Raw genomic sequence first — 27,899 nt, 5'->3', positions numbered from 1 at the left:
GTAGACCTTTCCCCTGAGGTCACGCCCCCATTACCCTCTCCCTGCAGCCGCTCCTCCATGCTATCACCTCCCAGTGATGTCATCAACACGTGAACTCCTCCATGGACTGACCCACTGTGAAGTGAGAGCCTCACCGTCAGTCACCTTCTGGAAGCCCCGCCTCTGAGCCCGGGAGATTCTGGGGGACATTTTAGATTAAAAGCATAACAGCACTCTAATTTGGCTTACTGGAAATCAATTTAGATAACAGGTGTGTGTCTTAGTCACTTTCATGTTGCTGGGACAAAATACTCAACCGCTGTTTCTCAAAGGAGGAGAGGTTTACTTGGCTCATGGTTTCAGTGGGTTCAGTCCTTGGCTGGCCAGCTCCAAGGCAACAACAGCACAGTGGAAGGGCTGGGCAGAGGAGAGCTGCTCGGCCCATGGCAGCCAGGAAGCAGAGAGCGAGGGGAGGAGCCAGGAGAAAGAACGCACCCTTTCGAGTCTCACCCCGGTGACGCACTTCTTCCCACCAGGCCCCACCTCCTAACAGCACCTTCAGCCATGAAGTCCACTGAGAAGTTCAGGCCCCAGTGTGTAATCACCTTCCAGAAGCCCCACCTCTGAACATGTCAGACGTTTAGGTGACCTTTTGGATCTGAACTGTAACTGTGAAAGTGCTTTGCAAATGTCAAAGAGCTGTGTAAGTCTGAAGGATGCCTTCTGTGCTTTTAGGTGTTAAAGTTCAGGCAGCTGTGCAGGGAGAGGGGAGGGAGTTGCATTTTATGACAACCGACTGTGGGTCCTGTATTCCAAAGCCCGGAAGTCCTCTTTAAATGTCCCCTACCCTCACGGTTTCTGGAGTGTGGGCAGGTACAGGGTACGTTTATTAGTTTGGGATTACTGGCTCAGATGACAAGGTGATAAAAGATCATCTCATTCAGATGTGAGTCATGCACATTTGTGACTTATTTTAAAAAATGGAATCATAATACTGTAGAAGTGGGCACATGTTCAACTTGTATTATTTTTTTTGGCATTAAGAAGTTTTCAGGTTAAAATTTACTGGACACATTTTATTCTCTAAAAGTGCAGCATCTATGAAAAGCTTTTAAAATATAAACTCTTAAACCTTAATTGGAAACTGTGTCTCTTAATTTCCCCGCAGTAACCCTGCTCTGTCCCTTACCCAGGCAGCAAAGTGGAGAGCAGGAGCATGTGGGCTCCTGGTGACCACCAGGGAGCTCCTTGCCCCCTTGCTTTCCAGTGGGGTTGCCCGGCCTTCCCAAGGCCCAGGGAGACAGTGGCAGAAACAGGGTGAGAACTGGCCAGTCATAGCACCCCGTGACAGGGGATACAGACTTCACCACTACCAGGTTCCCACTCCCAGCATCGACTGCATTGAAGTACAGGAAAGTCACTTCATTTCCTTTTAAGTCTGATTAGGCCTGTTTAAATTGGGAAATAAGTTTTAAGGCTTGTGCTTAACACCACGCTTGTTCTTTACATTTAAAAGCTTTGCTTGGTTCATTGAGACAGTGATGATCACAGTGAGTTTTACTTTTCCATATGGGGCTACTTTCCATTAAGCATGGGTGATACTCTTTTTATCATGTCTGGCTGTCATTTTTAACTACTGGGAGACATTTAAGTTCTTCCTCTGTGCCCATTTGTCTTTGTTAGGCACATGCTGGGGGTGGGAAGGCTTTGAGTGGTAGAAGAACCCCATCTATGGACTTGACCCAGCTCTAGAAGAATCCAGTGTAAAATTAGGTTCCCACCCCCATTTGATTTTGACCTTCTTTTTTTCCTTTTCTCTTTTTCTTTCTTTCCTTCTTTTCTTTTTTGAGATAGAACCCAGGACTTTTGTACTGAGCTTCATCCCCAGGCATTTTTAATTTTTTTGTTTAGAGACAGGGTGTCCTAAGTCACTGAGTTGCCTAGGCTGGGCTTGAATTTACAGTCTTTCTGCGTCAGCCTCCCAGGGTGCTGGGATTACAGGCACACACTATCAGATCCACCTCTCTTGTTTTTATGCTGGGTAATGGAAGGCTGAAAGAGGGAAAGAATCATTGGAAAAAGCAGTGATTTTTTTTTTCCATTTCTAGTGTCTCTCTAAGGCATACACTATCAGTAAAAATGACACAAGCTGGCAGACGATGAAAGTTGGATTATTGCCGTGCAGGGCTTTAGAAGGGTATAATATATGTGACCATCTGTAGAGTCACAATATTTGGTGACCAGAGAGGAGAAGGTAATAGAGAATGTTTATCTACTTCGGATCTCCCCTTGTGTTAGGGGCTCTAAATACATCAGCTTGTTTAATCTTTTTGGGAGGGGACCGCTTCAATTTGAAAAATATATGAGCATAGGGAAGATTGTTTAAAATATAAGCGTATAGTTCAGTACAAATACCTCTGTAGTCATGATTCAGATTAAAGACGTTTCTAGGTGTCTTCTCTCGTCAGCTCCCCGCACAGTGGCAGCCGTGCACGTCTGCACTAAGCGCGCGCTTTCTGCCAGTGGTTAGGTCCTAAAGGGAAGCACAGAGGGAGCTGGATGCAGGCTCCCAGGAAAAGAGCTCCGCGCTCTTTGTATTAGTCATTTTCCCACCGCTGGGTCAAAATGCCCAATACCTGGGGGAGAGGAGGAGAGGTTTACTTTGGCTCCCAGCTTTCAGAAGGTTCAGTCCACGGTCTGTAGCTCCAGGGCAGAAACTGTATAGGAGGGCCTGGAGGGGGACAGCAGCCCTCCCCACCATGGCCAGGACCAGGGACAGGAGCACTCCCTTCCGAGTCTCCCCCAGGGCCACCAGCCAACACACCTCCTACAGCACAGGCAGCTAGGAGCACACTCCTGGGTGAATCCACCGAAGAGGATGGCGCCCCAGGCACCTTCTAAATCCAGGACACCTTAAAAAGAAGACTTATTTTATTTCTATTACAATGATAATCTAAACATAAATTTAATTGTGGATTTTTTGAATGATCACCTTGTAACTGCCAGGCACATCTCTGTTGCCAAAACCTAAAACCAAATACGTGAAACTTTCGGGGGACATTTTAGATCTAAACCATACAGTCTTGGGTTGAGATCATTGCCCCTGGGTCAATAAACTCTGGGTAAAGTCTGGACTCAGAATTGGAGATTGCAGGACCTTTTTGAGGTCACGAGTGGGCCGTGGGAGACAGCTCCTTGTAGCTGGGTGTCGGAAGACTGCACTGATCCGCTGTGGGAGTGTGGAAGGCAGCAGGCGCACGGAGTGGCTACTCTGGACATGTTTTGCTTCGAGTCCTCTGGCTCCTGTCCAGCTGGCCCAGGCAGAGTGCTTTGGTGTGGGGTGGAATGATTCACACAGCAGAACACAGGAGAGCAGACTGTCACAGCTGCAGGACAGACAGAGCCAGACTCCGTGGGAATGTGGCCCCGCCCCTCCCAGGTGAGCGACCTTGGCCTAGGCTCCGGCAGCCTGTGGGATCTGGTTGCTGGTGGCCCTCGGTACAGCCGTCCTCCTGCATACTCACTGTGGACAGCATCCTGGAAGGCCGACTGCCCTCTTCTCCTCAGAGCCCACCTGCTCCTCAGGAATCCCTTTTTTCTCCTCTGTTTAATCTTTATTTCTCGTGTTCTAGACTCCTGGGGGTACGCCACAGGTACATTTTTTTGAGCCCTTCAATGTCTAAGCATGACCTGGCACTCCTTCATACCTTGCTGATAATTTGGCTGATTGCAGACTGATGGGTTGGAAATGGTTTCTCTTCAGTTTGTTTTATTTTCTTGTGAGAGGAGGCCTGGCTGTGTTGCCTAGGGTGGTCTCGAACGCCTGAGCTCATGCCTCCCCCCGATGGCTTCCTCAGGATGTGGAAGTGGCTGGTCCATGGTATCATTAAAAAGCTTAGAAACATTTCTCACTTCGTGATCATTTTGAGAGTTACCGCTTGTTCATTCTGTTTGGGGCTCTCACAGACTTCCCTGGTGTTTCTAGTGTCCTGCGATTTCATAGGTGTTTCAGGAGATCTTTCTTTCCTGGTGTTGCTGATGACCCTCTCCCCTGCCCCGGCTCTTATCTAGGATTGCTTGTTAGGAGTTTCTACTGCAATTCAGGTGTATGATGTCTGGATTCCTCTGCTTGTACTGATTCTGTCTTTTCTCATTTTCAGACTGTTCTTTTGTAAGCTAAACTTTGTTCTCAAACTTTTCTGTTGAGCTTATACAAATTTAAGAGCAGTTTACATGCAGTGAAATGTACCAGTCCTAAGTGTTTGGTTTAGTTTTGACAGTTGTATACTCACTCTATTGCAGTCCCACCCAAAGCAAATAGGGAGCTTTCCGTGAATCTAGAGTTTCTTGGGTCTTTTCCCAGGCCTTCTTTTTATTTCTGTTATTAATATTCAAGAGCTTTTTCCCCCTTTGGTTCTCAGAAATGTTAGGGAGAGAGGAAACATCTTATTCCTGTTTGATGAATGCAAAGGGTTACCACGTGTCTGCGAAGACACTCATCCAAAGTCTCCGTCTCCAGTAACTGGCTACTCTGAGCCCCGCCTGCCTGCCTGCCTGCCTGCATTGGAGGCTTCCTTTGGCCCTGTTTACCTTGGCTGTGTGTTCGTGAGTAAACGGGGGAAGGCTGAGCTGGGCCTGCCTGGGGCTTATGAACTTTGAGCTTCACTGGAGAGGGAACACCCAGCATCGTCCTGCCCCAGGTCTGCCCGGGTCCTGGTGGGTGGTCACATGCCTCGGGGAGCAGGTCCAGGCTGCCCACCCCGCGGAGCCATGTAGGGAAGAGGGTGCCGATTGCCTCATAGGGAGTGCCCAGGCCAGCTCTCTGGGGACCCTCTGTGGGCTGAGGGTCCCCAGCTTTGCCTGTGAAGAACCTTAGTACAGACCCCTGATGCTCTGCAGGCGAGCAGCCAGGGGCCAGTGGCAACCCCTGGCTTTGGTTTTAATTTATTGTGAATCTGTTTTTGATGCTGAATATTGAAAACAGGGCCCTCTGTATGCCAAGCGCCGGGCTGTAACACAGGTGCGCCCCAGCCCCATCTCACTACATTAACCCTAAATAAAGTTACAGGGTGCAGGACAGTCCCATGCCCCCGAGCCACACTGAAGTGCCCGGGGCTTTTCATGAGTGCGGGTGCTGTCGGGACCTGCTGGGCTGCAGGAGGGCGCGGGGCTGGGCTCCAGGGTGTGGGAGCATTGTGCTGTGCGGATGCGGACCTGTCCCCGGCCTCTGCCGCTGTCTGCCGTCTCTGTGCATCCATGTCAAGGTCATGGCGGTTGTGAGTTTGGACCTAAACACATCTTACTAGGCTTAGTGTTTTGTGTACCTTCCAAAGAATACAAACTACATTTTAGTGGAGTCTCCGGGAATAGAATCGCGTACTTGTGTTTAGTCTGTACTTTTACTCTTCACAGTCTGGTGGGTTGAAGATGTGGTTATTTTGATTTCTGGGGGGGCAGGCGAAATAATTGGCTTAGAGACACATGGTGGTGAGTGGGGCTTGAACTTGTGCCAGACCTTGAAATCTGGGTTTTTATTACGTCGAGTTGTGCTGTGCGTACCCAGTGTTCAGAGAGACCCCTCCCAGCACACATTTGCCAGATTGTAACAGTTTTGATTGTGTTTTATTCACACTAAGCCAGATAACTTGTATTTATCCCGAAAACCACATGGAGACTCTAAGAAATGTTGTTTTCTCCCCAGCTGTTTATCTCCACACTGTCGAGGAACTTTATGGTTTCTGAACTTTGTCAGTGTTCCCTGTTGTAGAAAACACCCCACTGTTTAAGCCTTTTATGCAAAGCACGATGGCCTTCTCTTCTTGGAACCCTGGCTGTCCTGTCTTCTCCGGGTGAGACAGCGGGAGGCTCTCGTCTGTCCTTGACTCCGGGGCCTGGCCTGCTGTTGGAGGTGGAGGATTCATAGTAAATGCTTAGTCAGCAGTACTCCAGGGCTGCCGCCCGAGGTGACCAGTGGGGGCGGACCTCTCCCTGCACTGCATGCTCCTTAGCGCTTCCCAGCCGGATGCGCAGTCCTGGCTGCTCAGGGGTCTTGTCTCCTCCCCACTGCTTTGGCTCCATTTCTGGCCTCCACTCCTGCGGGGCCCTCCCCATGCCCATTGCGGGGCCCCTGTGTGTCTTGACTGTGTACCTCTGGGTGTGCTTTCAGGCTCTGGCTGAGATGTGCCGTCTGTAGGCTTCCTGTTTCTGCTGTTTGTTTAACATTTGCTGTTTTTCTGTACACATCAGCCCTGGACTCCATCCTCTGTGAACCCTTGCCTGATCTTCCCTTATGTAGAGTTAGAGGATTTGTTCTGCTCCCAAAGAACTTCAGCCCGATACAGCACATGCACTCTGTCTGTCTGTCCGTCCATCCATCCAAATGAGACCTTGCCACATGTAACCTGCAGTTTGCTCTTTCTGTTTACGGTAAAACTTACTGTGTGTAACTGTTGAATGACTAGTCAATTCTCCATGCCAGCTTCTGGTTGGTAGGAATTTTACTCTCGTGACCATTTCCTGGTAAAGAGGCTGAAGTGTGGTAGGCATACAAAAATTACTTGTTGAATGAAATTGAGCCCACTGTGGAGTGAGCCTGTTGCAGCTGATTTCCCCTGCCATCTTGGAATTCCGTCATCAGCAGTGTTCCACTTTCTGCCTGTTTTCCTAGCATAAGTATGAGTAGCACCCCGCTTTCACTTTTAAAAGCCTCTGCCTTTGGACGTGACGTAGTGGCTACTTTACTGGTCCAGCCCATCTGGACAGAAGCCCATCTTCACGGAGTGGAAGCGAGAATAAGAAATTCGCTGACTGCAGTTAGGAAAGCCCCAAACTACACGTTGGAAAAGCTGCCTTGCCTGTATCTTCAAAGTCTAAATGTTTCATTTTCCAGAAGGGCTTTCAGAGATGCTGTAAGGAATCATTTCCATTGCAGAAATGGACCCCTGCTTGCTTTCCTGATGCCAACCTTAAGATTTCAGTTTTGGCTCGAAGAAAACCTGAGAGTGTCTGGGATTCTCTTCCCATTGAGAACCCAGTGGGACCGGAAGCTGTTGGTGCAGCCTGAGCAGAGATGGGAAGGAAAATCAGCAGGCAGAAGTCATGTGGGTCACAAGTGGGACGTGCAGGGAAGTGCCTGTGGTTGCTGGGAGCCGAGTGTCACCTGTGTGTGTCTCTGTGGAGCTGGGGTCAGGTTGGAGTTGGGCTTAGATGGACTGGGCCCAGTGTCACCTAGAGAGTTTGCAGAATGTCCTCCGGGTCACTTCCTTGGAGTCCCCGGTTCAGTAAGTGTAGGGGTACAGTTGGGAGGTGGTGTGCATTTCTTTTTATGGTGCAGGAGACCAAATCTGGAGCAAGAGCTCTTTGACGGGCCCCTGGAGTTCGTTTTTTTAATTTGAAAGGCTCTGGGTGATTCTTATACCCAGCCATATTTGAAAATTACTATATTAGGGGATCATTTCTTGCCCGATCGTTCTATAAAACATTTCTTAATCATTTACTGCATACTGTACAGCAGGTGACAGCCTTGTAATTCTCATTTTAGAACTCAGAAGAGACATGGTATTATAAATATATTAAAATGGAGAGCTTGAATTAAACTGAACTGTTATGAGAGTTTTTAATTTAAGCCTGCCATGTATTTACGTTGTTTTCTAGAGCCCTTTCCTATATTTAGATTATTTGGAATAACATACGGTAAAGGAAATTATGAAATAAAATCAAAAAGCTTGTTAGAAGTGTAAAATATTTAAAACATAAACCTAGATGTTTGCATTTAATGTCTAAAGGAAGATATTTTCTCCTGATACTGGAAAATATGATTGCTTTAAGTGCGTGAACTTGGATGCCCATTACTGATGCTTGGGTGGCCCACACCGTGGTTTAGACGACTTAACAGAGCAGAGGGGTTTGTTCTGAGTCAGTGGTTGTGAGCGAAGTATCAGCATGGACGTTGCCCTGTCTGAAGCCAGGCTGAAATGTGACTGAGCTCTCTGGCATGCGTCTCCCTCTCTGGGCAAGGGAGAGAACGTGACTGGCCTGCTTGCTAGGTGTCTCAGGTACCGTGAGGGGTGGGGACCGGGCCAAGCGGTGAGGAGCCGCGCAGCAGCCCTGCCCCTGTGTGCTGGGGCCTCCGCCTGCCCACAGGTGATCCTCATAGTGTAGCTCTCGTCTACTCGGTCACCCGTTTGCCTCTCGCCCATCCATTGTTTGCGCTTAATCTGTCACAGTAAGGAATCTGTCACATTTTCTGGCCTCACTGCAGTGAACCTAAGCCTCTCCCAGAGATCCCAGCATTTAGATACTTGCCGGTGGTTCCCTCCAGTTTTGTGCTGCTCATCCCTCCCTGGAGATCTGCCCTCACCCATGGCTAAGGGATGCACCCCTGGGCCAGCAGGGCAGAGGTTGGCCCAAGCCGGCCACAGGGAGCAGTCTCGCCGCCTGAGGAGGGAGGAGTGGCCTGCACTGTTGGTCCCTGTACACAGCAATCCCTTCTTGTGTCTGTCCACTGCCATCCGGAGGAGTTTGGTGGCCTGGGCTTCTAATGGGCAGCTCTGTCATGCTCGCCTCAGGGCTCCCTTGCTTCTCTGGGAATCGAGGACCTGTTTGCTTTGGCTGGCCGCAAGGCAGAGAGGGCATGGTGAACGGGCCTGGTGGAGCAAAGATGCTCACGCCGTGGTGGTCGGAAGGACGAAGGGGAGGGGCCCGGGATAAGGATGCGTCCTTCCAGGTCACACTCCGAAGGAACACAGGAGGCTTCTGAAGAGTGTTTAGCTCTAAACCATGACAAATGGGTGAGTGCACTTAGATAAAATATTTGTATGTTATCTCTTTACTTCTCAGAAATGTCCCCATTCCCACCCCTACGTCTTAATATTTTCAGACAGAATTAGTCTGTAGAAACAATCTGAACCAACTTCCTTTTCCTCCATCTGTATTAGACTCTGCATGCGCACATCTGGGTGGGACCCTGCTGCGTCTGCATCTGGCATGCCCAGATTTTAGCACTGTTTGAACTTGCTGCCCTGCCGTCTTCCTCTCGGTGTCGTCCTCCCACGCGAGGAAGGGGGCGGAGTTTCCTGACAAGTGGGCCTGTTCTGGGAAAGTTCGATGGCCAGCTGCCATTGTGTCATAGAGCGCAGTCAGTCACATGGTGAGTGGAGAGGTCCGATGAAAACAGGAAAACCTCGTGGGTTGAAGAGGAGAAGACAAGCAGAGCTGGCAAGTAGAGGCCGAGGGTCATTTTAGAGTCGAGGAGGGAGCCGCGCTGTCCCTAGGTGACTCTTATTCTCTCTTCTGGTTCTCCCTTTGTGCCCACCTGCTGTTAAACAGCACCAGGGATTTCCCTTAGTGCATGGGTGATAGGCAGATGCAGTAGCTTTCCAGCAGTGCCTTCCAGAACACTCACTTGCAGTAGTATTGCAGTAGTATTCCTCTCCTACTTTTATCAGTGCTTTTCAGTCTGATCTGATGGCACTGAAATCTTAGATTTAGCCTCCTGCTTCTCAGTGCACCGCCCTGTCCATTCTAGGGTGTGTGAGCTGGGGAGAGTGTGAATGTGTTTCTGGAAATCTGCTAGATTCCGGCACCACCCAGAAAGCAGGCTTCCCAGGTGGCGCTTTCACATAAATGTATACAACTTGCTAGATGAAAGGGAGTGTAGAAATCACCTCATCAAGGCTTTTCCAGATACATATTCATCCAAGAAAGCCCCTTGATCGAATCATTTTTCAAATGCTTACTGTGGGGTCATGAGACCTCTTGCTGTAAAAGAGATGATTTCATGGGCTGGGGATGCAGCTCAGTGGTTCCACTGCTTGCCTTGCAAGTACAAGGGCCCAAGTTCAATCCCCAGTACCAAAAGCAAAACAAAACAAAACAAAAAAACAACAGATTTTACTTTGTTTAACCAGCGTTTCCCCATGGATTTCACTATTGGTCCTGCTTTCCCTCCGCTCCTGTTTTGAAGGTTGAGTGTAGAAGCACAGCCATTTAGAGAGCATGGCTGGGAGTGCTGCCTCGACCCAGCCTCCCTTCCCTTGGTCTGTCTGCAGTACCTGCCAGTAGGTGGAATGAAACAGTCACTGGCACTGCTGGGTGTGACATTTCCGGTTCTGGTTTATCAAAGAAAACAGCCTTTAAGAAGTTACATCTTAATTAACATCTAATTAATGTCTTAACAGGCATTAAAGACTGTCTCATCCCTTCCTGCTCTGGCACCTGGGGGCATCTCATCTGCTGGATGCACCTGTTAGGTTTGAGCATCGAGGCAGCTGTGCTTGGGGGCTGTGCAGAAGGGGCCGGGAAGCTGCAGTCATGCTGGGGACTTTCCCGAGGTCATGGAGCGTGCCGTGGAAGGAGCTCAGTTGGTTTCCGATTCTGGTGGTCGGTGGGACGGACACTGGACGTGGTTTCTGCCAGAGTCTGAGTATGCATTAGAACACAGGTGGCCTACACAGCTCTCGTGACAGGAGCTGCCACTCAGAGCCATGGCCGCCATAGGGATGCACGGGCCTTTCCTCCCTGGCAAAGACTGTAGGGCTCCGTCAGCCCTGAGCCGTGAAGGTTGGCATCGTGCCCGCTCCAAGATGAGAGGGCTGAGGTACCGAGGCTGTGGACAGGCCTAGGTGGACCTCCCAGGCGAGGGCTCAGGCTGAGGGCGGTGGGTGTGGTGTGACCACTGGGCTTCCCGGGCCCCTTGTTCCAGGCCTTTCATCACCTGCTTAGCAGAGCCCCTTGGACAGGCACAGTGTGGCTTTTGCCCGCTCCACTGCCCCGCTCACCAGCAGGACTGCTTTCTTCCAGTGCCCTGGCTGTACTTGGTTTAGCAGGTGGTAGTAAAAGGTCTGCAGATTTCCCTCCAGATTGGACGTGTCTGTGTCCACCCTGTCTTCTCCCCTCTTACTGTAAGGCAGGCTTGTCCTTTAAGCCCCACCCGGCATCTGTTTCTGAGGATGTGACGCAGATGCCACAGGGACAGAAGCAAGAGCAGACGGTCTTTTGTCAAAGGTGGAGTCAGAGGAATCCCCTAGGCCAGCTGTTGTCTGAAAACAAACAACAGCACCTTGGAGAGCAGAAGGTGATGGCGATGTAAAGAAATAGAGACCCCAGGCTTGGCTGGGGGTGTGAAGTGGTGCGGAGTGGAGAGCAGGCCCCCACGCAGTGCAGTTCTGCGTGTGCCCGGGGCCCTGCAGCGTCCTTCCCAAGGCCCAAGTGGGGATGTCGGAGGACACAGTGGTGCGGAGAGGTCACCGGCGAAGGCCAGAGCAGACTGCAGAGGCTGCCGTGCACCCGCAGTGAGGCACTGGAGACGTTGCCTGCACCTGCGTGGTGCCTGGGGATGGGGAGGGAAGCGTCCGAGAGCAGCGGGTGCTGCGGCCTGTGGCTGAGATGCTGCCGGCTGCACTGTGGGGATAGAGCAGCGGCCAGGGTGAGGGAGACCGGGACTTTCCCAGCACTGTTGCTGTGTGTGGGAGGGAAGCAGACAGAGGTGAAGGTCGAGGGGCGTGGCGGAGCACGTTCGAGGCCCTGGGTTTGATCCCCAGCACCACACGCACCGCAGACAGTTTGAATGCGTCGCTGTGCCCAGACAGATGTGGGCGCTCCCTGGGTGCCCTGTGCCGACAGCTGCCCTGTGCTGCACCCCAGCCGGCCTGCAACGTCTTATCTCCAGTGTCACCGTGAGATGAGCCTGCTTCTTACTCTCCCCCAGGCCTGCCTGCTGCCTTCAGCCCGCCTTTGCCACTGCTGCATGGTCTCCCTCTCTTCACTCTTCCGCAGTAGTGGCCTCTCCCTCCCTGAAGTCACACTCGTGTCGCCAGCTCCTGCTGGAAAAGAGTGACATTGTGCCTTGTCACATGGCTCCGTGCTGTGGTTGCTGGTGGCTCTAGAACGGTGGCAAGAGATGCAGTGACACTGGCCACAGGATGGCTTAAGTGACGGGGCAGGAGCTGGTGCTCCCTTCCTGCTGAGGTGTGGCACAGTTGCCACAGAGCACACGGAGACGCCTACAAAGTGCAGAGCGAAGCCAGCGCTGGCCCGGGGCCCTGTGAGCACAGCTGTTCATGCAGGAGGTTGCTCTTCCAGCGTCCTCCCTGCCTTCCCCTCTTTCTGTTTTTGCAGTGTTAAATGCGTGCAGCTGTGTTAAATGTGTGGCAGGTGTATGATGTACGTGCCATGTTATAGACTGCTGTTCTCATTACTGTACTAGCAGTGTAGTATAGACTACTGTATGGTACTGTGTCAAAACATTTGGAGTTGGAAGTCCAAATTAGCAGATGCGGTCGAATTGTCCTGAAGGAAAGCCCTACGGAAAACTCGGTGCAGTAGTGACTGTCTGCAGGGTAGTGAGAACCTCTGCCTGTATCTGTGTCTCCCTCTCTTCTTCCCTGCCTTCCTTTTTTAGTACTGGGAATTGAACCCAGGGGTACTTTCCCATGTACTACATCCCTATCACCCCCCTTTTTAAGTTTTGAGATGTGTTCTCGCTAAATTGCTCAGGCTTACTTGGATTTGGGATCTGCCAGCCTCAGCCTCCTAAGTAGCTTGGATCGTAGGCATTACTACCACACCCAGTGAGCTTTTGCTGCAGTGTCGAGTAGTACGCTTGCCAAGAGTCTAAATAATAAACACCTGTTGTTTAAAGGCGGCTCTAATTCTTCTGCCCAATGCAGGCTTGTATCTACATTTAAAAACAACTACAGTACCAGCTTTACATTAGAAAGATAAAAAATGTCCCCATGTTATTTTAATTTAGTAAAGTGCCACTTTTCACCATGCTCATTTGTTCTTTTTTCTTTGTTTCCATTTCCTTTGCCTCCCGACAACTTAGATTGAATCCTAGTTAATCGATACATGTGGCCTTTCCTAAGTCAGAGTATTTTTAAGCCTTGATTTGCTTGTGAATAAAATAAAAATGATGCTTAAAATACTGTGAGGATTCCAGTCAGCTATTGAAAGTGCTTTGTAAAATATAGGGAGTAATAATTGTGTTTATTGATTCATCAACGGACCTGAGCCATTCCGCTGACTTTGCTTTCTTAGGATTTAGAGGTTCAAAGGCCCAGCTGCCCTTGGGATTTCCTTTTTCTGGTGGCCCTGTGTGAGCCCTGCAGACCTGAGGCCTGTGTCTGCCCACAGTGGTTTGGGGCTTTGTGGCTGCACCGCTGGGCCAGGCGGGGACTGCTGGGCGCCTGGCTGGAGCCCACCCGAGAGTCCCGGCGATGGCCCCTGTGCCATGTCCCGAGTCCCCACGGGTCCTCTCCCTTAGCTCCACCTCGCAGTTGTGGGAAGGGACAGCTGTCAGACCCTGCAGTGCAGGGGCCTGAGTGAGTCAGGCTGCAGGGCGCGGAACCAGGCCGTGGGCACTGTTTCTGAGGATCGAAGGGTCTCCCGGCCCGGCTCTGGTCCCATGCCCCCTGCATCCTGAGAGACAGACGGGACAGAAATAGTTCCAGGTGACCCCCAAGGGCAGTGCTGGCCCCACCCACAGGCTCAGGGAGAGGATGAGTCACTGGCTGCAGAGTGTCATCCCCTGGTGCTGAGCGGCCATGCCAGACGGCTCTTCCGCCAAGGGACAGAGTGCTGGGAAAGTTTCCTGGCTCATTTTCATTGCAATTCGCAGGAAACGAGCATCTCATTTCAGTTTTGAAGTCTGCGTGCGTGTGTGTGTGTGGTGAGGGGAGCTGTGGGCCCTCACATTGTGTCAAAGGCTCTTGGCCTGGACCCCTGCCTGCCCCAGGAAGTCCACGGGCCAGGGTGTCGTCCCGGGAGGAGGCATTTCCCTGACCGTACCGGTACTGCACTTGCCTTTCCCATGTCCCTGCCTCCCTGGCATTCTACAAGTCCCCTGGCTGGGGCTGGGCGTGTGTGGGAGCTCTGCGTGTGTTCTGCCTGCCCCCCACAGTCTGTGCCTTCTTCTCTGGCCCTGCGTCTCTGTGAGGTGCGTGTTCCCTGCAGTCCCCCCAGCCCAGCTCTTCCAGTTGCCAGCGTTTCCTGCTGAACACCCTGCCCTGGTCTGCCCACCTACTCTCTTCTCCCAGAGTTAGGCTGTCCTCCATTGCAGATAAGGGCAGAGTCACAGAAAGTTACTTGCACTCAGCTGCCTGGGGCGGGCTGAGGTCCTTGTTGACCTGCAGCTTCAGCTCAGCCCTCAGGCTTTCCCTGCTCTGGCCACCAGCCCACTCCAGCGCCCCCAGCTTGCTCTTGTGCCTTCCTTGGGTGGCAGGTGTCCTGGGGCGCTGACTCTTCTTGGAGGTCCTTTCTTCTGTTCTTTTTCTTTTTTTTGGCTTTTTGAGACAGGATCTCACTATGTAGTTGAGACTGACCTGGAACTCACTATGTAGCCCAGGTTGGTCTAGAACTCACAGTGATCCTCCTGCCTCAGCCTCCGGAGTGCTGGGATTACAGATGTGTGCCACCATGCCTGGCTCTTTCTTCTGTTCTTCCTCCTGCTAAACTGGCTGCAAGCTTTGCAGGATGAGTTGGTTTTCCTTACTCAGTGAAGCCCATTGTCACATTTAACCCATCCTTGTGATATCTGCCCTACTAATTAAGTAGTCTCAGCAAATCATCCTGCCCTCTTTCTGTACTTCATTCCCAGGCAAGGAGAGAGGAGGAGCTCTGTGGATATATTGTTCCTCCCTCCTTCCAAGAAAAAAGAAAGAGGGATGGAAGAGCAGGCCTTGCCGCTCCAGTGTTGGGTGCTGGATGCAGGTGCGGGTTGGCGCGTGGCCATGGCTGTGGCAAAGGAGCCTTGGTGCAGACACTCAGGGTATGACAGAGGCTCCCAGGTGCCAGCTTCCTGGGTAGGAGTGCAAAGGGAGTGTTAGCTTAGGGGAGGGTGACTTCCTGCTCCGCTCCAGCAGCTGACTGCCAGCCTGCTTCACACCCCCACCCGAACCCCAGGTTCAGGGCCCCTCCCCACCAGTCCCATTGGCGGCCGCACAGAAACTCTGGTCTCCAGGCCACGGCCGTGTCCATGGCTTGCATCAGGGATGTTGCGCTGGCAAAGTGGACACATAGGGTTGGAGTTGTTTGGTTTCTGTGAAGGATCACGGGAGGGTGTGGGGATAGAGGTGGGAGCTGCGGGCTGGGATGAATCGTGAGGAAGCTGAGTAGATACTAGCAGAACTCAGAGCACGGGCCTCATGCTGTCTGGGTCTCTGTGGCTCCACTCTGTGGATCCGAGAGGTGACAGTGGGAGAGCTGTCTGGGAGGAGAAGCCTGTTGTGCAGTGAAGACCGAGAGGCATTGCGTGGTGGCCCGGAGTCCAGACGTCTCAAGCTGCGAGCTGTGGGAAAGGAGTCGTGACCTTCTGGAAGTCACAGTCCCAGAAGAAACACCCTCTCTGCTGAGGTCGGCCTGGGAAGGGGTACACACGAGTGAAAGCAGGGAGCATAAGGTTGCTGCTTTTATCGGGTGTTTTACTAAGTGTTTCTCAGACTGTGGTCCAGTGTTTGTTACGGGCTGTGAAGTCTGTTTTGTGAGTCTTGTTTAGCGTTTAAGGACGCACGAAGTAGAAGAGAGCAGTAAGTATAGAGTGGAAGAGAGTGAAGTTGGCCCAGAAGGGTGCGTATGTTTCTGTGCCACTCTGTTTGGTGCACGGACCTGTGCACCTCGAGGCCATGAGAGCCGTGGTGTGTGCAGCGTGCTGGAGCTCAGACGTCAGCCCCACTGCCCGCTCCCGGCTGTGCTGGAGTCTGAGGAGGAGGAGGAGGAGGAGGAGGAGGAGCTCCTGCCTCAGGCTCAGCTCCTGGCCATGTGTGCCCTCACAAGGACTCATGGGCGCCACACACGCGCGCACACACACACACACACACACACACACACACACACACAACACACACACACACACACACACACACACACACACTCGGCAGGGACCATTTCAGAGCTAACCATAGAAAGTGCTTATAGTCCCTTGGCTGAGGAAACGCGTAGTGGGTGGCTAGGGAGGCGTTTCTTTTGAAGTTCTGTCTTGGCTTTACTTTCTTAGCCGGCCCCACTTCAGGCCAGAGGCGTTGGCACAGAGCGGCGGCGTGGAGCACTGTGGCGGTCCTGCGCCTGACCCCTGCGTCTCTGGGCCATCGTCCGTGGCTGCTGTGTGAGTTGGAGGATCCCGGGCTCAGCGCGGGATGTGTCTGGTGGAGCGGTGCAGGCCGTGGCGTCGGCAGCATGGAGCCAGCCGCAGTGGCACTGAGGCCGCACGAGCAGGGCTGTCTGTGTCCTCCGACTTTCTCTTAGACTCGCCTGTGCCTGCAGTTGGCAGAGCTGGCTTCTCTCATTGGCACACTGAGCGGTACAGGGGCAGAGCTAGATGCGTGCCGGGTACCGGAAGGGCATAGCAGGGGGGCAGCCGGTGCAGCCTTTCCCAGCTCTTCCTTTATTTAGATCATGGTTGCCACCACACTTTTTTGGATGACTTGTCGGCTGGGGAGTCTGTGTCTTTGCGTTATGGCCTCCTGGAAATACAAATTAATGAAGGTTGAGGGTGTTAGAGTGAAGCATAATGTGGTTTCAAGTGTTTGTAAGTTAGGGTTTGTTGTGTTTTAATCTAAGGGTCTTTAAAAGCCTTAAGTGAACTTGCAGAACGTTGAACTCCTAGTAGGCGTTAGATTTATGTAGTGTGAGAGGTTTGGGAAATCTTGAATCATCACAACAAACTCTGCGAAGTAGCTCCCTTTGTCATTATCTCCCTTGGAAACGGAAACACAGAGAGGTTGAGACTCACCTGAGGGTGCACAGTAAGTATGGAACGAGGCCGAGCGGCAGACCATGCAGTACTTTGTCTTCCTGCGGGCCGAGCTCAGAGAGCTGCGGAGGTGGGCTCTGGGCCTGGTGCTGACAGTGCCGGCTGGAGCCCGGGACGCTCCGCTCTAGTCTGTGATCTGCCCTCCCTCCCGCGGGAGGAAGCCACGGCGGGCTCTAGGCTCTCGGGGCACTGCCTCGCCTCCAGTGCCCTCTTCTTACTGCTCCGCTCCTGGCCTGCAGGCCCCGCTCTGCACACCCGTCTTTAGGTCTTCCTTCCTCGGCTGCACCTTCCTCTTTGGTTCCTTTCCTCCTCTCTTCATGTGGGACCAGGCCCCTCCCAGATGGCCGCTTCTTGACCCTGGAGGTGCTCCGGTCCCGGTGGCCCCAGTGTTCTGATAGGTCTTGGCTTCCCGAGGCCTTCGCCTTGGCCAGCATAGGTGGTGAGTGGGGAGAAAGAGGAGGCCGAGGCAGGAAGTGTGTTCCAGACCCAGGCTCGCCACTCACTGTCCGGCTGACCATGGGAACCTCTGGAGCCAGACCTTCTCATGGGTGACAGGGCTGCGAGGCTCCTGTGGTTACAGATGCAGCAGCCCTGCGTACGAGATAAACCGCTGTGCAGACAAGGGCTTTGCGGTGGTGGGACAGGTGCTGCTTAGATGTTTTAGGGTGTGTGCTGGGAAGGAGTTCTCCCGTGCCCCTTTTGAGGGCCCCTCCTGCCACCATATTCTTGATCCCTGGGGAGACAGTGGATGGCTTCACTAAATCTACATCCCTTATCTTTAATGGCATTCTGGATGGATTGTTAGTAATTAAAGGAGGAAAAAAGAAAAGCAGCGGAGTTACCTCAGTGCGGCAGGGCTTTTAGGAAGATGTGCATTGTCTTTAATTAAGCAGGGGACCGTTTGCCTTGGCCAGAAGCCTCCTCTGGTGAAGCTGGCCAGGAGCTGTGCAGAGAGCCCACAGCGTCCAGTTGGCACCGATTCTTGAGCATCCTCGAAGTTTATAGTAAATGCAGCGGCCTTTGTGAGTCTGGCCTCTTCCCGGAACTGAGGCTGTATTGGATGTGACCTATGCTGTGTGACAGGCGTGGCCACAATTCTGACTTGCTGACAGGAGAAAATAGCAGATTCTGTGTTTCTCATATGTCATCCTGGCTGCAGGCCAGCAGCTTTCCAGGATCCCGCAGTGCTTTATCGGAACGGGGTCCAGGGTCTTGGAAGCAGCGGGTCTGTTGATCCAAGGCTGCCGTGGCTGGCTGGTTGCGCCACCTTATGCCGTTGCAACTGAGAAAAACGAGCCGGTTCCTTGGCACAGCGGACAAGGCCTGAGGTGGGTCGGTGCCCGCGAGAGCAGGCCTGTGTGGGGGCTGGGAGGCCACGGTGCCTGGGGGCCGCACTGGAGTGGCGGGTTAGACTGGGTTCCCTCGGACTCTGGAGCAAGAGGGTGCCGGGAAGAGCTTGGTCTCCGGCTGAGCGTTAGGCCAGAAGTACTGGGGAGACAGGTTTGCGAGGGGTGTTTAGAGCGTTCTCTATTGCCTGTGGGGAGGGCAGGCTCTGCGGAGTCCGGAGCCCGTGTGTCCCCCAGGGTGCACACTGGGTCGCCTGGCACCTTCTATGAGAACTGAGTACGGGTGGCGTTGATGAGGCGGCGTTGAAGATGCATGGCGTGGGTCAGTTCCTTCTCAAGGTCCAGAGCTGCAAGCAGCCGGACAGAAGTGGTGCTCAGGACAGGAGTGCTCCCCGCCTGCTAGCTCACGGCGCTGTCTGTCTGCTAACTCACGGAGCTCTCGACAGCCTGCGTCTCCTGGGCACATGGAGAACTTGGAAGCCGGGCTGCTCACTGCCTGGCCCGAGACTGGTGACTGTTGGGTGCCGGCTCTGCTCAGCCCCCTTTCCCGGAGTGCCTGCACCTTCCTGTTCCCCTTTCCCGCTTGCTGTTGCCGCGGGCTTGCAGCCCTGCTGTCCTGTGCCGAGCAGCCCACGCATTGCATCCGCCCTGCCCACCGCACGCTGCAGCCTCTGCTGCAGAGTGCACTGTGCCCCAGGTCTCGTGGAGGACTCCGAAAGCTCCAAGGACCCGCAGCCCTTCAGAGGCATATTTTCTCGAAGTGAATGAATGGGGAACAGGCCTGTGACCACGCTTGCCGGGTGTCTGTGAAGCCTGTGACAGGGGCCTTCGTAGGTGATGCTTCATTGCTGGTGTGGCTCCCTCGTCCCCTCCCTCCCACCTGACACCTTCTGTGTTCCTCTGCTTGTCCCGCTTCTGATCGAGGTGGAGACCAAGCGAGGGCGACTTGGAAGGAGCCCTTAGACAAGTGCTGCAGCGAAACTTGTGACCCCTGAGCAGACTGCTGTCCTTTCTCACAAGGCGGGTCTGCGGCCCTAGGGTTAGTGTGCTTGGAACCATGCCTTGTGGGTCTCTTAAAGGCTGTGTGGGGCTTTTTAAATTTTTATAATCACCAGGAAGTCAGTTCTTTGAGGACAAGGATTTTGTTATTAAATCAGCATAAAAGACATAGTAAGCGTATGTTGTCTAAGAATCCCGTGGACGATATTGTTTTCCCAGAGTGGTAAGGCGCCTTCCCATCCTGCCAGCGGTGCCAGAACATGCTTGCAGGTGCGGTGTGCTTGTGAGGTCACTGTGGCGTGTCAGCAGAGTGGGAAGCCGCTCCATGGATGCGGTCTAGCTTCTAGAGGACTCCTAATGCTTTTGACCTTTGGGTCTTAGGGAGGCCTAGAGAAACCCCATGCCCCTGAGTGTGAGCCACACACAGCCTGGTGATGCGCAGGAAAGAATTTTGTAGGTTGTGAGAAGGCTGCCGAGGGGAGCCCACGCCTGGTGGATCATGGGGTCCCTCCCCTCGTGAGAGGCTGTCTTTCTTGGCTTCATGCTCCAGAGCAGAGAGCGTGCTGGCCAGTCTGTTCATCTATCATTCCCAGCTAAAGGGCCGGCTGTGCACTCATCACGGAATGCCTTTCCCAGCCGCGCTCACTGTATCCAGGGGAGTCGGTGGGGTGTAGATGGTCCCCCATCAGGCGCCAGGAAGACCAGACCAGCTTCTCCCACTGCAGGGCCTCTGCACTTGCACACCCTTTGAGGCCAGCCATTACCCCGAGCCCCACTGACCACATTCCTCACTGAATGCTCTCCCCTCCCCAGCACTGTGTAATCACCTTTGTCTGTGCCTCTCAGACCCCACTGTTCTGTGGACCCAGCTCCACGTGGGCAGGGCCCATCTTGCTCTTCTGCATGGTGGTCGCCACAGCTTGCTCAGGTTCTGACAGGGACAGCTACTCAGAATACTAGTTGGACAGAAGCATCTCCTGATGAGCTATTAGAACCAGCTTTTGAGCCGTAGCACGACATCAGCATTTAGCAAATATCAAATTGCTGTTTTGGGGGCTGGGGATTAAGCTCAGTTGGGCCATCGCCTGCCTTGCAGGTTCAAGGTCCTGAGTTTGATCCATGGAACCAAAACAAACAAACAAAACTATTTTGGTACAAGGCTGGGTAGATTTACATAATTGAAACAGTTGATTAATTTTTTAAAAGCTGAAGATGTAATGATTTGTTCTGTGAATCTTGTTAAAGATTGCTCATATCAATCAAAATATCACATCCAAATTTGAATTTGTACCTCTTGCCTGGTCCCCTGTTCTTCCTTTTGCTGAAGCTCACCCCACAGAAGGCCTTTCCGGAGCAGAGCAGCCCTCTGCAGCATGATGGCCAGAGGTCCACTGGGGCCTTCTGTGCTGCTGCCAGGCTGAACTGGTGTTTTCTGGGGCTGCTTCCCACCCTGCCTGCATGGCCAGCCTCAGGGGGAACCTGACCCTTGTCTCGCCCCATCCCTTCTGCTGCATGTGATGCCTGGGGCCGTACTCTTCCTAAAACTGGGTGCTGGTCAAATTTGTTGAATGATTTGGCAGGACAAAGAGCAGGGACAATCCAAAAAAAACCATATAGCAAAAGCAGTTCTAGGCAACAGAGACATGGCAGGGGATATCACAATCCCCAACTTGAAACTATGCTACAAAGCTACTGTGATAAAAACAACATGGTACTGGTGAAGAAACAGACCTGAGAATCAGTGCAACAGATTAGAAGATGCAGAAACAACTCCAGACATACTCAGCTACCTCATCTTTGTCAAAGGAGCCAACCACCCTCTCTGGAGGAAAGAGAGCCTCTTTAATACATGGTGTTTGAAAAACTGGATTTCATCTTGTCAAAGATTAAAACTAGACCTGTATCTTTCACCATGCACTAAACTAAAATCCAAGTGGATTAAAGATCTAAATATTAAAACAGAAACACTAAACTTGCTGGGAGACAAGTTAGGTAGAACTCTTCAAGATACTGGCCTAGGAAAAGACTTTATGCACAAATCCTCAGTAGCACGGGAACTAGCACAAAGAATCAACAATTGGGATCTCTTCTTTTTCAAAAGTGTCTGCACTGCCAGAGAAATCACAAACAGCTAAGAGATGACCCACAATGTGGGAAAAAATTTTTACGAGCTGTTTCTCAGACAAAGGTGTACTATCTAGAATACATAAAGAACTAAAAAAAAAAAATCAGACCCCCCCCATATAAAGACCTGATTTAAAAATGGGCATCTGAAATGAAGAGACATTTCTCAGACAAAGAAGTAAAAGCAGCAAATAAACATATTTTAAAATGTTCAGCATCACTGGTTATTTGAGAGATGCACACGAAAACAACACTTTGAGATTCCACCTCACTCCAGAAAGAGTGGCTGCTAGAAATCAATCAAAACAAATGCTGGCGGGCTGTGGGGAGAAAGGAACCCTTCTCCATTGTTGGTGGGAGGGCAGACTGGTAACTACTGGGTGACTTTATGCACAAATCCTCAGTAGCACGGGAACTAGCACAAAGAATCAACAATTGGGATCTCTTCTTTTTCAAAAGTGTCTGCACTGCCAGAGAAATCACAAACAGCTAAGAGATGACCCACAATGTGGGAAAAAATTTTTACGAGCTGTTTCTCAGACAAAGGTGTACTATCTAGAATACATAAAGAACTAAAAAAAAAAAATCAGACCCCCCCCATATAAAGACCTGATTTAAAAATGGGCATCTGAAATGAAGAGACATTTCTCAGACAAAGAAGTAAAAGCAGCAAATAAACATATTTTAAAATGTTCAGCATCACTGGTTATTTGAGAGATGCACACGAAAACAACACTTTGAGATTCCACCTCACTCCAGAAAGAGTGGCTGCTAGAAATCAATCAAAACAAATGCTGGCGGGCTGTGGGGAGAAAGGAACCCTTCTCCATTGTTGGTGGGAGGGCAGACTGGTGCAACTACTGTGGAAATCTATATGGAGACACCTCAAACAACTAGGATTAGAGTCCTATTTGACTCAATGGTCCCTCTGTTGGATATCTTGCCAAAAGAATTAAAAGAATCATAACCACAGCGATATATGCTCACCCATGTTTATAGCAGCATGGTTTGTAACAGCTAAAGTTTGAAAACAGCTCAATTGCTCATCAACTAGAGACTGGATAAAATGATGTGGTTTTTTAAAAAATAAAATGGAATACTACTTTGTCACAAAGAACAAGAAACTAGAGACGTCTATAGCTAAGTGGATGCATATTGAGACCATATTCTTCAGTGAAAAAACTGGACACCACATGTGTAAATACCGATTGGTTTCTCTGGTATGAAAAATTAAAAGTGTAAATAAGGATTAAAATGTGTAATTGATAATGTGTAATAGGAAGAAAAGGTCTAAAAGAGCAAAGGAAGTGGAGGGGTAGGGGAGAGGTAAAAGGTAAAAGAAAAAAATATGAGAAAAGGAAAAACATGGAAACAAAGTCTTTGTAAACAGTGAAGAGGGGAGGGGCTGAAGGGAGGCTAGGGGAATGGGGAAAAAATAAGAACCCAGATACATGATCCCAGTGATGAATGTCACTGCATTGTATACCTAAGAAGTACCAATAAACTTAATAAAGATTAAAAAGAAGCAGGGACGATAATCAGTACTGCCCTGGGACCGTGTTGGCCTACTCAGGAGGACTGGCTTGTCATCTTTGTGGATGCAGTTGGAGGAGCTCCTGAGAAGCAGCAAGAGAAGTTGTCACAGTAACAGTGTGTAGAGTGGATGGAGAGATCACTCCAGAGGAGACAAGGCAGGAGATGAAACGCACACGTGGGGCCCGACTGTCCCCGAGGTGTCCGAGGCTGCCGACAGACAAGTGCGCGTCATCACCTGCTCTGGACCCAGTGCCCGTGTCGGGAAGCAGACGTCCCTGGCTTCCTCCCTCAGAGCTGCAGAGCGGGGTCTCTCTTTGCTGTTTGCACCTGAAGATGTCTCTCTGTCTTCTTCACGTCTGTCTGCACCAGTTGTTTCATTTGTTCTTTTGCTGTTCCTCTCCCAGTCGCCTTTCCTATCCTGTTTAGATTTGGGTTATTTCCTTAATGAAAATACCATTTTGAGATCCACTTACCTCACAGCTGATTTATTTCCTTGTTTTTGTCTTTAGCTCAGCTCTGAATGGGCTTTGGAAACTAGAGAAGAAAATCCAGTTTCCTTTTTGGGGACATTGGACAGCCGAGTAAATGCAGGTATGTGGATTTGCATCTTTTTAATGGAAAATGTCTAGCTTTTAAAAGAATAACAGAACTGACTCCAAACCTGGTGGGCCATTTGTGCTGTCATCTTTAATTTTTAAAAAAATCACTATTATATTCATTTGTAATATTAAATGTGGTTTAGAAACAAATCTCAGAAGTGCACAGGCCCAGGAAATGGAGGATGCAGGCCCAAGTCCCCTTGTAATCACGCTGGGTACTCGGTGCTGTCAGTAGGCGCCCCCACCCCCCACCCCGTGTTCTTGCAGACTTGAGTGTGCATTTGCCTAACCTGGAGGACCGCGCTGTGCCGATTACACTTTTCTCACTTTGCAGTGTGGACACACACTCTTGCCTCCCTCCGTAACCACTGGACGTGCCCTGGCTGGAGGGCCCACTCCTGTGGGACCTCGTGGGTCGCGCTTTTTCTGCGTCCCGTTCCTGTGTAATTGCCTGCTTATGCCCTTCCCTGGGGCTGGGGTATAGCGCCGCCTTTGACTTCTAAGGTCCAGTCCACGGAACCTCCTGGACAAGGTGCCTTGCTGTAGGATGCAGCTGTGGCTGCTGCTTGCCATCCTGACTTTCCAGTGAGGGACACAGGTGAGGTCTCGGTGCTGTCTCGCCTGCTGATCTCGTAGAGGTTAGTCTTTCAGCCCGATTTCCTGAAGATCCTGGCTTTCACAGTTGCTTTGGAAAGCCTCTCATTTTGTGGCGGTGTGGCCTGTGTGCTCCTGGTCCTCCTCCACCCACTGACAGACCCCGCAGAGGACCGTGACTGCTGTCCACCCCATGAGACTGTCTCTGGGTCCCTCGTGTAAACCTCTGAGCTTGGCTCTGGGGACAGAGGTGGCGAGCGAGCAGGCCTTGTCCTGGGGAGCCAGGAGTGTGTGTGGGCAGGGGTTGGGGATCCCAGGGAAGGCGGCCTCCGGGATGGGGCTTCACGCCTGGGCCCAAGAAGGGGTGAGGTAGGGAGATGTTCCCTAGAGGAGTCAGAGCAAGGCAGGGCAGGAGTGGGAGAGGCAGCCCCGGCCTGCAGCTGTTGGGGTGGAGGAGTGGCAGCACGCTGAGGGGAGTGAGTGTTGGCTTGTTCTGGGGAAGAGAGTGGTGCACTGAGGACAGGAACGTTGGTCGAGGCCACTGTGTTGGGGTGAGGGAAGGAGGGACATGGGCGGCCAAGCGGCCGAGGCCTAGCCTGTCATTCTGTGGCCTCCTCTGCTGCCTCTCCCTCTCCTGCCAACAGTGCTGTCTTGCTCCGCTGCTGCGGGGCCGCCTGGCCTCCTTCTTGCCTGTGCTGACAGGGATCTGGCTCATCCGGGGCCTCCAGACCCTTCCATGTGCTTCAGAGACAGGCGTCGCATTCCTGTGTACAGCCGGGAAGATGCTCCTGCACCTACCTGCGGTCCAGTCAGGATATGTGGGTCGTAGCCTGCTGTGGCCCGGCCTGGGTCCGCGCAGAGCCACCTGTCTGGGAGTGGGGGTCGTGAGTGACCCCTGCCCGGTTCACCCGCTCCCTGGCGCTTCCGGAGCAGCCCACACTTTTTCAGCTGCAGCCTAGGTGCAGACAGAGAAATTAAGCTGAGACCAGCTCCATCTAAGATCATTCTGATTTTTGACTGTGGTTAGTTAGTGTGCATAATTAATGCTTCCCATGTTTTCTCTCGCACGATTTTCAGGAAGGGAAAGAATGGAAGCAGGACTTAGCCAGTGCCAAGCACTTCCTCTCGCTCACCTTCCCAGCACTCTCCTCTGCCCCAGGAACGTTTGCCCCACGGAGTGACTGCATTGTCTCACTTTCCTCCTCCTGCAGTATCTAAACATAAAGGAGGACTGCAGTGCCATGGCGTTCTGTGCTAAGATGAGGAGCTCCAAGAAGGCCGAGGTGAGCCAGGTGGCCCCCGAGCCCGGCGTGGAGGTGACCTTCTACCTGCCGGACCAGGAGCCCCTCCGGCTGGGCGCGGGAGAGTACACGGCGGAGGAGCTGTGCATCCGGGCAGCGCAGGAGTGCTGTGAGTAGCCTGGGCCACCTGCCTGTGTGCCATTGCCTCCCTCCTGCCTTGGTCGGCTGGGACCCTGGCTTCTCCTGTCTGTCATGCCTGGCCCCATGGGCTCCGGCCTCAGCCTGGGCCTGTGTGGCAGGAATGGTGTGGCCCTGGCACAGTGGCCTACAGGTGCTAGTTCTCGTGTGGCATCCCTTGCCACCTTCTGCCACTGCCACGATGGCACTCGGCAGGGAGCCCGGGAACCTGGCCAGAGTTCCCCTTGTCACCCCTCAGACAGGGTCACCAATGGCTGTCACCTGCCTCCCGTTCAGTGACAGGTAAAGTTAGGCCATCGGAGTGCGGGAACCTTGCCCAGGTGGAATCCTCACAGGTGGCGGTGATGGCTGTACCACTTCATAGATGGACCTAGAACAGGTTCGCTTCATCTTACGTAGATCGTATTTGAAGAACGCTATTTGATGGTGATGAAGTCATGAGTTTACACCTTCCTGAGCCCTTAGAACCACTTGTGGGCGCTATGGTCATGTCAGGAATTACCCATCCCGTTGGTAACAGCTCACCTAGATCCCTTTTCTCCCTGATGTGGGTCTTCCTGCCTGAGCTGCTTTTGCAGCAGATTCCAGTGAAAGGGAAGTGTGCCCTGGCCTCCTGCGTGGCCGGATAAAGTGGGCCGAGTAGGGGAACTCAGTCATATTTTGAAGTTACTGTGACAGAGCAGCAACCTGTGCAGAGCTTTAGACGGCAGGTGTGACACACATGTGCCTGCTGGTGGCACATCCGTGACTGTCCCTTGCGTGGCTCGTACAACTCCTGGGCCTGTGCCGTGCCGTGCCGCCTGTGGGTTGGTCTCGCACGTCCCATTGTGCTGCAGAGCTGCCCAGCAGTGAGATGCACAGACCACTGGCCAGCACGACTTTGTAAAATGCATGTGTCGCTGGCAGAACGGCACATAGGAGCGAGTGCTGCTAGGGCCTCTGTGCCCTCTGCGTGTCGTGCTTACTCCTGCAGGAGGCGTCACCTCTGCGGAAATGTGGGGCTCCCGTTGTGGGGGCCGAGGCCTGTGGGCAGAGGCCGGACACCGCCCCAGGCTCCAGTGGGTCCCTGGGCTCCAGAGGGGGGTGGGTCTGGCAAGCACTTATTAATGTTCACAGTGCGTATCTGGTGCTGCGGACTTCTAGAGCCCTCACTGTGGTCACTGAGAGTCCTGTTTGGGTGTAGTCTGCCTTTCTGCCCTGCTTTCGCCTACTGGTGGTGAAGCTGTTTTCTTTAGTCCTCATTGCTTCGTCCCCTTGTTGCCCAGCATGTTGCTTCTGTAGCTGGAGAGCCTTGAGTGCATCTTGGGAGGTCGCTTCTCTAAGATGGCAGAGCGGGGTATAGTGGGCACACCTATCATCCCAGCATTCGGGCTGAGGCAGGAGGATCACTGCAAGTTCAAGGCTGACTTGAACTACACAGTGAGGCCCTGTCTCAGAATATGAAAAATCTCCAGAAATCGTACTTACCTCATTGAGTATAGAAGATTTAAGAGAGAGTAAATATAATGTCAGCATGATACTAGCATGTAGTCCTCAGCAAATATTAGTGTTGTTGGTATTTGGTGTTTTCGTATATAGAGGTACCCTTGGTCCTCCTGTTAATAGGGAGTTATGGGTGGGTAAGACTGTTAGAATCAGACCTATGGTAGAATTACAGACAGTTCCATGGCTTTGTATAAAGTGTACTTCCAATAGGATGTGTGCATTCAAGGATGTATGTGTATACAGGAAGGCTAGGTTTCCAGGCCAGCCACAAACCACCTGAAGCAGCCCTAAGAAACTGGACCCAACTGTGGCCTTTCCCTTGTGGGGAAGTGCAGCTCTTCTGCTGAACGGGGGCATCACTTGCTCCTTTCTTGAGCTGACTTGTGTCAGGACAGCACTTGGAAACGCTGCTGCCCGAGTGGAGAGAGTCCTGCCCACCTGGCCGGGGCGGGGCCTGTCAGCGCCATCCCACTTCCGGGGCCTGACTGCGTTGCCTCACTGTCCCCCACACTCTGGGGCTGTCTCAGGTCCTGGTCTCACTTCGAGGCCTGGAGCACTTGGTTATTGCACTCCTGTCCCCACACCTGTCAGCATCACAGTTCTTCAGCTTTAATCGTGAGCACAGACGCAAGCGGCTACTCACCCTGACCTTTCCCAGCATGCTCAGCGCTGGAGGACGTGGCCTGTGGTGGGGAGCAGAGCATGGCTGGCTGCTTGGTTAAACGTGCATCTTCTCGCTGATCGATAGGATATTTATGCTAACTGTACAGAGCACTTACGAAGTGCATTTATTATTAATAGCAATAGACGTTAATCACCGACAGACTCACTGTGGTTATTATTTATTCTAACACATTTTGTGCACAGCTGTCAGGAACTTCTTTGCATGTTTAATGCATACTCAGAGTGCTAGATTATTTAAACATGTTTTGCAGAAAACAGCAAGGTGATTGCAAACTCTGAGAGTGCCTCAGCCTGTGATCAGCGCTGCACCCTGGTCGGGGTCTGTGAGCCCCTCGGTGGCCCTTTGATCTTTTAAACAGGCTTTGGT

At 52.1% G+C, this 27,899-nt stretch overlaps 1 protein-coding gene across 2 annotated transcripts in view; it reads left to right on the top strand.

Moving 5' to 3' along the window:
- Positions 1–27,899, top strand: part of Jak1 (Janus kinase 1) — an 86,449-nt gene that overhangs the window by 33,450 nt on the left and 25,100 nt on the right. The window contains exons 1-3 of one of the 2 annotated variants that reach the window (XM_033758390.1): positions 18,036–18,054; positions 23,241–23,322; positions 25,136–25,334. In XM_033758390.1, coding sequence (XP_033614281.1) covers positions 23,317–23,322; positions 25,136–25,334 — 205 coding nt within the window. In that variant the 5' untranslated portion in view covers positions 18,036–18,054; positions 23,241–23,316. Of the gene's footprint in view, positions 1–18,035; positions 18,055–23,240; positions 23,323–25,135; positions 25,335–27,899 lie in introns of those variants that run through there. The other variant, XM_010605078.3, reaches the window with a different exon arrangement.

Source organism: Fukomys damarensis, unplaced genomic scaffold (genome assembly GCF_012274545.1).
Source record: "Fukomys damarensis isolate Sample0158 unplaced genomic scaffold, DMR_v1.0_HiC HiC_scaffold_33, whole genome shotgun sequence".
NCBI classification, from domain to species: Eukaryota; Metazoa; Chordata; class Mammalia; order Rodentia; family Bathyergidae; genus Fukomys; species Fukomys damarensis.
The sequence above is the reverse complement of the archived record's forward strand: the minus strand, read 5'-3'. Positions and strand labels throughout refer to the sequence as shown.